This window comes from Rhinatrema bivittatum, chromosome 1, assembly GCF_901001135.1.
Source record: "Rhinatrema bivittatum chromosome 1, aRhiBiv1.1, whole genome shotgun sequence".
NCBI classification, from domain to species: domain Eukaryota; kingdom Metazoa; phylum Chordata; class Amphibia; order Gymnophiona; family Rhinatrematidae; genus Rhinatrema; species Rhinatrema bivittatum.
Genome location: NC_042615.1, coordinates 19,448,392 through 19,459,346, shown reverse-complemented (window position 1 = coordinate 19,459,346; position 10,955 = coordinate 19,448,392). Strand labels below are relative to the sequence as shown.

Below are 10,955 nucleotides of genomic sequence, written 5' to 3'. Positions count from 1 at the left end.
ATGTGTGATTGAAAGACTGTGTATAACTGAGAGCATGCATGTGTGTCTGTGTGCGCTTGAGAGCCTATGTGAGAATGTGTATATGTGTATGATTGAGAGCCTATGTAAGTGAGAGTGTTTGTGTGTGATGGAGAGGAGAAAGTTGGTAGCAAACCCCCCTTCTCCTCCTGCTTATTCACAACAATCTCAGCATACCTGCAAATCCAATGTTCCCAGGTATGGAGAGCAGAACTTTTTTTAATCCTTATTTTTAATTAGTGGGTCTTTGTGTCTGCTGTTTTGAAATATTTTATTGGTGTCTATACATTTTTTTATATAAGTTTTTAATTATTGGGTATGCCATTCATCAGCTGTTTTGAAATAATCTGTTCTTTTTATGGTTTTACTGCCATTGATTTTATATTTCTTGATTTGTTTTATGAGGACTAGTGATGCTTCTCTTTTTTTCTTTGGTGCAGTGTATGCAGAGACTCTGGCTTGTAACAGTTTCCAGTTCAGTTTTTGTCTGCAAGTTTCTGTTTATTTTTTATGGTCTCTTTATTCTTTGTTAAGTGAGGGTCTACACATGTGACTGAGGTGAGCTATTCTGCTGGCATGTAGTTTCTGTGTAGGGATCTATAGCACACTGGCCTGTTCTGTTTCCCTAATAGGAAGAGTATTGGAGTTTTAAGGCCTGCTCCTGCTGTACTATTTTCAGTGTTGCATTTTCATAGGTAAGGTGGTTACTGTTTGAATTCTGAAAGTTGGTGCTATTTTGGTATGGGAGGTTTACTTTTTATGTAATTTCTGTTCTGAGAGAGAGTACTCCTATCTTTCCCTTGTGTCATTCTTAACAATAAAAGGAATATGGGGCCTTTTTTTTAAATTTCTGCTATGGATTGTAATGAGCAATAAGTCACATAGGTGAGTGCTGTCCATCATTAGTGTCACACTGGGAAAAAGGTTGAGAACCACTGTTCTAGTCACCGATGGTCTCTGTTAAAGAAACTACTAGTACCAGCATAAGACTAATTCCATAGAATTCATATGATCTTTTCACTAACCAAAAAAGCTATGAGTCAATCAGCAGCAGTTGTCAGATAATATAAAAAGTCTCATTTAAAACTAATTTGAGAATTTCAAGTATTAATTAAAGCAAGGTGATTACAAAACATGTATAAAAATAACACAGTGGTAAGTACACATCATCCAGACCTTAATTAGGTTACATTTCATATGCAATACACAGTAATCATTTACTTTTTTTTAATTTTAGAAACAACATTTTTATTAAGTTATTACAAAAACACATTTATCCTTCACTGGCTGTGCTGCTGCAGTAAAATGGTTTGTTGTACAAAGGTCCACTGTTCATAACTCTTGGGCTGGTCAATCTGAACATGTCTCTCGATGCCATGTTTGTATAATAGGTTTGTTCTTTGGAGAGACAGGATGCACGGAAGATACATGGTGCTCTTCATAACAGGACAGAAATGAACACAGATGAACAAGCCCAATTAAACTGGGTACTTCAGGAGAAAACGCTCAAAGGCATCATATATTGCCTGTCTAGAACAGAGAGAGGGGGAAGGGAAATAAAAATGTTAATTATTAAAACAGTTTAAGAATAAAAGTCCATAACAGTATTATTAGTCATACTGTTCTTGAAGAAACCTTTTACATATATTTATTTATTTAACAGTTTTATATACCGAAGTTCTGGTAACAAAGTTACTAATCACTTCGGTTTACATTACAACAATAGATTGACAGTATATAGAATAATGTCTTACAATGAACAAGGTAAATAGAACTTGGAAAAAATAAATAATAATAACTTAATAAGGGGAAGGAGAGTAATTATATACAGAGTAGTGGACCGTCCTGGAGATCAAAGCTTAGATATTGAGTTTAAGATTAAGAGAATGCTTGGTTGAACAACCAGGTCTTTAGTCTTTTTTTTTTTTAAAGGTGGGAGTCGATTGTTCAATTCTAAGGTCTGGTGGGAGTGAGTTCCAACGATTAGGACCGGCAGTGGAAATAGCTCTTTTGCTAAGTGAAGTCTTGAGAGGATGGGCTCTTAGCGTGCCTTTCTGAGCTTGTCTAGTCGGACGAGAGGTGGAGTGAAGCTGTAAAGGGATGGTGAGGTCCATTGGAGTGGAGTTATAGATGGCTTTGTGGATTATTGATAGGGATTTATAGAGGATTCTGTGTTTGATAGGGAGCCAGTGAAGGTTCTTTAAAATGGGAGTAATGTGGTCCCTTTTATTAGATTTAGTTAGGATCCTCGCAGTGGTATTTTGTAACATTTGCAGAGGTTTCAGAGTGTTTGCGGGTAAACCAAGCAGCAAAGAATTACAATAGTCTATCTTCGAGAAAATGATTGCTTGTAATACAAATCTGAAGTCCTGGAAGTATAAGAGTGGTCTTAGCCTCTTTAATACTTGAAGTTTAAAGAAGCAATCTTTTATGGTGTTGTTAATGAAGCTTTTGTAGTTCAGCTGATTATCCATGGTGACCCCAAGGTTTCTGACCTGAGTGGAAAAGGCTGGAGGAGATAAGGTGTGTGAGTAGGGAGCGGTGTAGTTACCATATGGGGTGATGAGCAGGAACTCTGACTTGTTGGAATTGAGAATCAAATTAAGATTTGTTAGGAGGTTATTGATAGATAGAAGACAGGAATTCCAGAATTGTAAGGTGTTTTGCAATGAATCTTTAATCGGGATAAGGATTTGGACGTCATCTGCATAAACATAGTGAATAAGGTTAAATTTGGAGAGGAGCTGACAGAGGGAGAAGATAAATGTTGAATAATGTTGGGGATAGAGAAGAACCTTGCGGGACTCCCATAGTGGATCTGAAAGGTGGTGATTCTTTGCTGTTTATCTTGACTTTGTAGAATCTATTCTGGAGGAAAGATGAGAACCAATTGAGTGCAGTGTTTTTTATGCCAATCTCTGTTAGACGATCTAAGAGGATATCATGGTTCACTGTGTCAAAAGCTGCTGATAAGTCGAGTAGAATGAGGAGGGAGGATTGTTTTTTTTCTAGGTTCAAGAGAATTTTATCTGAAAGTGATGAAAAGAGGGATTCGGTGCTTCTAGATTTTCGGAAACCAAATTGAGAAGAAGAGAGGATGTTGTTGTTTTCTAAGTATTCGGCGAGTTGTTTGTTAACTAATTTTTCCATGATTTTGGAGATAATTGGGAGATTGGCTAGAGGGCGGAAGTTGGCTGGATTATCTGGGAAAAGATTTGGTTTTTTTTAGTAATGGTTTAAGGATGGCGAGTTTGAGTGGAGTGGGGACGAGGCCTTCTAATAAAGAGGAATTGATGATCTGTGATATAGGGTAAGAGATGTCTTTGGCAATTGAAATAAGGAGGTTGGCTGGAATAGCATCTAGTGGGTGTGATGAAGGTTTAAGTCTTTTTAGAACGTTTTCAATTTCCAAAGTAGAGACTGGTTCAAAGATCTCAAGGCTTGCTGTGATTTGTGGAGGGGAGGGGAGTAGATGAGGTGGGGTGTTGACTTTCATTTTCTTGATAGGGTCCAGGAGGTTAGGAATTTTGTTCTTAAAATAGGTGGCAAGATCAGATGCTTTACTTGCTGCGTTATCGTCCGGGAAAGCGAAGGCGGGTTGTTTGGTGAGAAAAGTCACTAAAGCGAAGAGGGCTTTTGGATCAAATATAAAGTTATGAATTTTCTGAGAGTAGAAGTCCTTTTTTGTCTGAAGGATGAGGATATATGTGTAGACTATGAAAATATACTACACACAATTTATATCCATTTAGCAGTGGATCTGAATTTGACAAGGAGCTGATCTATGCTACGCTTGGGCTGGTATTACAAAACACTATGGGAATAGCAGAGTTGCTTACCTGTAACAGGTGTTCTCACAGAACAGCAGGATGTTAGTCCTCACATATGGGTGACATCATCAGGATGGAGCCCAATCACGGAACACTTTTGTCAAAGTTTCTAGAACTTTGACTGGCACCTATTGGGCATGCCCAGCATAGCACCAACCCTGCATCCAGCAGGGATCCCCCTTCAGTCTGGTAATATAGCAAAATTACGTGCGAAAAATAAAAGAAAACGTAAACAAACCCAACTCTGTGGGGTGGCGGGCGAGTTTTGTGTGGACAAACATCCTGCTGTCCTGTGAGAACACCTGTTACAGGTAAGCAACTCTGCTTTCTCACAGGACAAGCAGGATGGTAGTCCTCACATATGGGTGAGTACCGGGCTAAGGATGCCTCAGCAAAGCACCAAATGCACCCAAAAACGTGCAACAGGCACAACAACAGGGATGGAATTTGATTAGGAGGGCATCCTGAACCCTAACGGGTCGGTGGAAGGATGTTGGGAAGTCAAACTGAAAATAAGTTGCGTAGAACAGACTGGCTGAAGTTGGAATCCGGTCTGCCAGCCTTATCTAAGCAATAATGGGCAGCGAATGTATGGAGAGAACTCCAGGTAGCAGCCTTGCATATGCCAGTAAGTGGCACTGAACGAAGGTGCGCTACTGATGTCGCCATGGCCCTTATAGAGAGTGCTTTGACACGGTTTTGGAGTGGAACGCCTGCTTGCTGGTAGCAAAAAGAGATACAGTCCGCCAGCCAGGAGGAGAGGGTCTGCTTTCCCACGGGATTTCCAAGTTTGATGGTATCAAACGAAAAACAATTGAGTGGATTTCCTGTGGGCTGACGTGCGGTCTAGATAGAAGGCTAGAGCACGTTTGCAGTCTAAGGAATGCAGAGCTTGTTCTCCTGGATTGGAATGGGGCCTGGGAAAAAAGGTAGGTAGGATAATGGATTGATTAAGGTGAAATTCCGATACTACATTTGGTAAAAATTTAGGGTGGGTGTGGAGTACCACCCTGTCATGCAGAATTTTAGTGTAAGACGGATATAGGTAACTAATGCCTGTAATTCACTAACTCTGCGAGCGGATGTGATCGCGAGAAGAAAAACTACATTCCAGGTGAGATAACTGGGATCACAGGAGTGGAGAGGCTCAAACGGAAGTTGCATAAGCTGTCCCAACACTACGTTAAGGTCCCAAGCAGGGGCCAGAGGGCGCAGTGGAGGTTTTAAATGGAGCAAGCCTCTCATGAAGCGTGATACTAAGGGTTGTGTCGAAATGGAGACATTTCCTATACCCTCATGGTATGCAGACACTCCACTGACATGCACCCTGATAGAGGAAGTTTTCAGGCCTAACTCTGACAGGTGCCAGAGATAGTCTAGGAACCTTGCAGTGGAACAAGTGAAGGGGTCTATGGACATGGAAGTGCACCAGACCGTAAACCTCTTCTATTTAGAGCGATAAGACCTTCTCGTTGAAGGCTTTTGTGAAGTCACAAGGACTCGGGTTACTGACTCTGAAAAGTTAAGAGGTTTGAGTATTAACCTTTCAACATCCAGGCTGTCAGAGACACTGCCTGAAGGTTGGGATGGTGCAGGTACCCGTCGTTCTGAGTTATCAGAAGGGGGTCCTTCCCCAGGGGAATGTGCCGGCGTATTGATAGGTCCTGGAGGATTGGAAACCACACCTGGCGTGGCCAGTGGGGAGCTATCAGAATCATTAAGGCCTTGTCCTTCCATAGCTTCACGAGAGTCTTTGAGATGAGAGGAAGTGGAGGGTACGCATAAAGGAGACCACTGGCCCAGGAGAGGGCGAAGGCATCTCTTGGTTGCGAGTGGTGACTGCGAATGAGAAAGCAGAAGTTGTCTTCTTTGTGGTTGTGGACCGACGCAAAGAGGTCTATGCGAGGGTAGCCCCAATGTTGGAATATCGAGTCTGCTACCGTGGGGTTGAGAGACCACTCATGCGGATGGAAAGTGTGACTCAGCTTGTCTGCCACTCCCGGCAAGTAGGTTGCTTTGAGGCACATCGAGCGGGAAAGGGCCCATGCCCATATCTGTGCAGCTTCCTGACACAGGAGGTAGGAGCCCGTTCCCCCTTGTTTTATGATGTACCACATCGCAACCTGATTGTTGGTTTGATAGGCAGTCCTGAAAGGCCTTGAGGACATATCTGATCGCCCGAAGCTCCAGGAAATTTATCTGGTGTCTGGCTTCCTCTGGAGACCAGGTTCCTTGAGTCTGCAGGTTGTCAACATGTGCACCCCACTCTAGGTTGGATGCGTCTGTTAAGACAATTTGAGGTTCTGGAGCCTGAAATGGAAGGCCTTGAATGAGATTGGAGTGGTGCATCCACCAAGCTAGGGACAGACGGAGCTGTTTGGTAACCTGGACAATGCTGGACATTGGCTTACAAGCTTGAATCCACTGGGATTTTAGGGTCCACTGCATGACCCTCATGTCAAGGCGAGCCATTGGAGTGACATGCACCGAGGATGCCATGTGACCCAGCAGTATGAGGAAATGACGAGCAATTGAAGATGCTCGAGTTTGCATGTGATGCGCCAGAGATGTTATGGTGAAAGTGCGATCCTGGGGGAGGAAGGCTTTCGCCTGTAGTGTGTTTAGGTCGGCCCCTATAAAGGATAGGGTTTGGGATGGAACTATCTTGGATTTGGGATAGTTGATTAGAAATCCTAAGGAGATCAGGATGTTGGTAGTGAGATGCAGGGAGGTTAATGCATCCTGCTGAGTCGGGGCCCTTATCAACCAATCGTTGAGATAAGGGTAGACATGCACTCCCTGATTCCTGAGAAAGGCTGTGGCCACCAGCAGGCACTTGGTGAATACTCGTGGAGTGGACGCTAGGCCGAATGGTAGTACACGGTACTGGAAGTGACGAGGGCCGACCAGGAATCACAGGAATTTGCGATGAGGAGTTATGGAGATGTGTGTGTAAGCGTCTTGGAGATCTAGAGAGCATAGCCAATCTCCTCTTTGTAGAAGAGGAAGTAGAGAGCCCAAGGATTCCATTTTGAATTTTTCTTTCTGTAAAAATTTGTTTAGGGCGCGAAGGTCCAGTATTGGACATACACCACCTGACATTTTTTGGTATCAGAAAATACTGGGAGTAGAACCCTTGCCCCTGTTGGGAGGGGGGCACTGATTCTATTGCTCCGATGTTGAGGAGGTATGAGACCTCCTGTTCGAGCAAGAGAGAGTGGTCGGAAGTTCCCCAAGTCAGCCGAGGTGGGGAGTTCGGTGGAACAGTCAGGAAATTTAGATGATAACCCTGAGTGACTACCACAAGCACCCACTGGTCTGTGGTGACTGTACGCCAAATGTTGTTGAAGTGGCAGAGCCGACTGCCGACTGGTATGGATGGAAGAGGAATTTGGCTTACACTCTCTAGGAAGGAGTCAAAACCCTGACGCTGGCCCAGGCTGAGGCTGGCTGAGACTTTTGAGGCCTAGACTGTCTAGACTGCCCTTTTTGGTAAGGTCTGGAAGGACGACCTCTAGAAGCCGGAGGATAGAATTTTCTTGGCTTGTAGGCCGGCCTCTTAGAGTCGCGCCTGAAAGTTCTCTTTGGGGCAGATGGAAACTCAGACGGCACAGAAGAAAGCTGGCGGAGCGTTTCATGATGGTCCCTTCAGCTGCGCCACAGTCTCTCGGATTTTTTCACCGAAGGGATTATCACCTACACAGGGTAGATCAGCTAACCTGTCTTGCACTTCTGGTCTTAAGTCTGAGGATTTTAGCCAGGCCCATCTTCTTGCACTAATACCCGCTGCAGACACTCTAGAGGTAGTGTAAAAAATGTCATATGCAGCGCGTACCTCGGGTTTTCCAGCATCCAGACCTTTTTGAGCCAGGGCATAAAGCTGACTTTGGAGATGCTCTGGTAAAGATTCAGAAAAATCCTGGTTCTTCTTAAAAAGGTCTCTGTTATACTGTGTCATGTATAACTGGTAAGAGGCAATGCGAGATTTGAGCCATGGAAGACATGTCTACCAAAAGCATCCAGGGATTTTTGTTCTTTTCCTGGAGGTTTGGAGGAATGAGGTTTTGAATGTCGTGCCTTTTTCTGTGCTGATTCAACAACCACAGAGTGATGATCCAGCTGAGACTTTTGAAATCCTGGAGCTGACTGTATGAGGTAAGTTGCATCTGTCTTACGATTGACAGGTGGAACTGAACCTGGGTGTTCCCAGTTTCTCTTGAGGAGGTCAATCAGGATTTCATGAATAGGTATAGACATTATCTCCTTAGGAGCATCAAGAAACTGGAGTACTTACAGCATCTTGTGCCTAGAGTCCTCTTCTGTCTGAAGTTGAAAGGGAATGGTTTCAGACATTTCCTTGATGAAATTAATGAAAGATCTTCTGGGGGAGAACGTCATCTTTCATCTGGAAGAAAGGGCTCTGAAGGCAGATCATCGGTATCCTGGGAAGTATCACCAGTCCAAGGATCATAAGGCTGGTCACCAGCTCTCATAGGATCTCCAGAAGGGAGGAATGGTGTTAATCCTGAAGGATCAGGCCTAGGCATCGATGACATCGGAAGTGGAACCGACTGCATCGATGGGGGCACTGACAGCATCAATGAAGGCACCGACAGCATCAATGGAGGCACTGACGGAACCAGTGACATCGCTGGACAAGTCAGTGGTAAGATCCCAGATGGTGGAATGGGTATCGGTGTTTCCTCTTCATCCGATGACAATGGAATCTGAGTAGAAGGTGCTGGATCCATCGGTGCTCTCGGTTCCAACAGTGGAAGGGCTCCGATCAACAGATCCAGTCTACCCAGTAGCAGTGCAAGCGCTACGGGAATCGGATCGGTGACTGGTTTGGGAACCGGCACCGGCGTCGATGGAGGTTGGAAGCCCTGAAATGCTTTTCCAATGGCCTCTTGGATCATCCGATCCAATTCCTCTCGGAGACCTAGGGGCGAGTAACCCCGGCTCCGGAGTAGGAGGCAGCATTGGCGTAGCCAGAGGGTCCACCGGTGAAAGTGGAATCATGGATCCCTGCACCACTGAAGGTGGGGAATGCCTTGGTGACCCGGTCACAGAAGAGGATGGGGCCTTTTCTGGACGGGGCTTCTTTGTCGGTGGCTCCGTCGACGTCGATGACGAGGGCTTGCCTGCATCGGCGGACTGAGCCTTACGAAGACAATGTTGACGTTTTTCACGATGGTCTCCTCGGTCCTTTTCTTGAGGAGGCAAGGAGGCGATCGACACTCTTGGAATCGTCGATGCCGGTCAGGCAGCAGCTGTGACCCGGGTGCTGACGAGAGGTCGATGGAACTGGCTCAGACGAGGTCGAAGCTATCGATGGAGTTGGGTTTTTTGACTGAAAGAGAAACTCCATTTTCTCTAAACGAGCCTTGCGGCCCTTCGGTGTCATTTGGGCACATTTGGCGCAAGTTTGGACATCATGGTCGGACCCCAAACATAAAATACAGACCCTATGCAGGTCAGTCAGGGACATTGTCCGAGAACAGTCGGGGCACCAATGAAAACCTGACACCATAACTTCGACAAAAACTTTAGCCACGGTGCGGTCGATGGCCAGTAGGCCCCAAAGGAATAACTCGACGGGAATTGACTGCAACTAGGGTAAAGCCTTACCTTTCGACCGCGGAGTATAGATATTGATAGGGGGACCCATATGGGGTAAACATTTTGAGAGAAGTTCTGTGAGGAAAATTCCTGTCAGAAATCTGAAGAGAGCTCCTTAAGCCGCGTGGCTACTGCTGCGCAGAAAAAAAGAAGACTGAAGGGGGGACCCTGCTGGATGCAGGGTTGGTGCTATGCTGGGCATGCCCAGTAGGTGCCAGTCAAAGTTCTAGAAACTTTGACAAGTGTTCCGTGATTGGGCTCCATCCTGATGATGTCACCCATGTGTGAGGACTACCATCCTGCTTGTCCTGTGAGAATTACAGTATTATTAAGAGAGCAATATTTTTAAACACAAATTTCTGAAAACCTCTAAATATGAAAAAATAAAAAAAAAATACCTGCTTAAGTTTCACATTTTACATTATTGTTTTTAAACTAGAAAAGAGCAAAAAAATAGATTTTATTTTAAGTTAAACTTTTCTCTCATCGATCCTGAAAACCATTCAATTTTTCTAAAAGCAGGCAAGGATATGATTGGGAGCACTGAGATAATATTTGCGAATGTTTAGAGGTGGGAGATTTGGTAGCAGGGGTGGAGGGGCTGATGTATATTTAACATGGAAGTGCTATCATATTTAAGAAAGAGAGGCTGTTGGCAAATGCCAGCTGTAATGGGTCTGTGTGACGCAGCTACTTAAGGATAATTAATCAGGGAGGGCTTTCCCTATGATTAATGCTCTTAGAGCAGGAATGGTATACACATCCATCTAAAATGCATCCAATAGGTGCAAACCATTCATTGTGCGTACATTCGTTCATTTGTTAGATTCCAAACAAATGGCAGCACAAATGCATATCCCTACCATTTAACCTGTTACCAAGTCATAAGAGAACACTGCTTCCTATCCCATGACTTTGGATTTTCAGAAGGTATTTGACGAAGTTGCCCATGAGAGACTCCTCAGGAAATTACAAATACACCACCCCCACCCACTTACCTACACCTTCAAAAAATTCTAAAAACGACTGGCAAGACCAGACTTCCCCTTGCTAAAAACATGTTGATTCTTATCTATTAAGGCAGGTGTATCTATATGGGCAGTGATTTTTAAGAACAACTTCTACCATTTGCCTGGCCCCAACATCAGGCTCACCAGTCTATTCCAGATCACCCCTGCAGCCCCTTTTTAAAAAACCTGGTGTCCCAATTGCCACCTTCCAGTCTTCAGAAATTGTGGCCATCTTAAATGATAGGTTACAGATTACTAGTAATAGCTTAGCGATTTCATAGTTTTTTGTTTGTTTTTTTTAAAAGGACTCTGGCATCCGGTCTTGGTGATTCATTACTCTTTAGTTTGAAAATCTGATCTATTACATCCTACACTGTCACATATGTTTTAGTTGCTCAGAATCTCCACCATAAAAGAATGTTTCAGGAGAGGGTATGTTTGCAACATCCTCCTCAGTAAAGACAGAGGGAAAGAA

General features: G+C 44.2%; 1 protein-coding gene across 3 annotated transcripts in view; it reads right to left on the bottom strand.

Annotated features, from left to right (window-relative positions):
* Positions 1–750: 750 nt before the first annotated feature.
* The window catches only part of ABHD18 (abhydrolase domain containing 18), a 238,741-nt gene continuing 228,536 nt past the window's right edge, over positions 751–10,955 (bottom strand). For 2 of the 3 annotated variants that reach the window (XM_029590850.1, XM_029591069.1), the window contains one exon: positions 751–1,548. In XM_029590850.1, coding sequence (XP_029446710.1) covers positions 1,497–1,548 — 52 coding nt within the window. In that variant the 3' untranslated portion in view covers positions 751–1,496. The remainder of the gene's footprint in view (positions 1,549–10,955) is intronic. The other variant, XM_029590941.1, reaches the window with a different exon arrangement.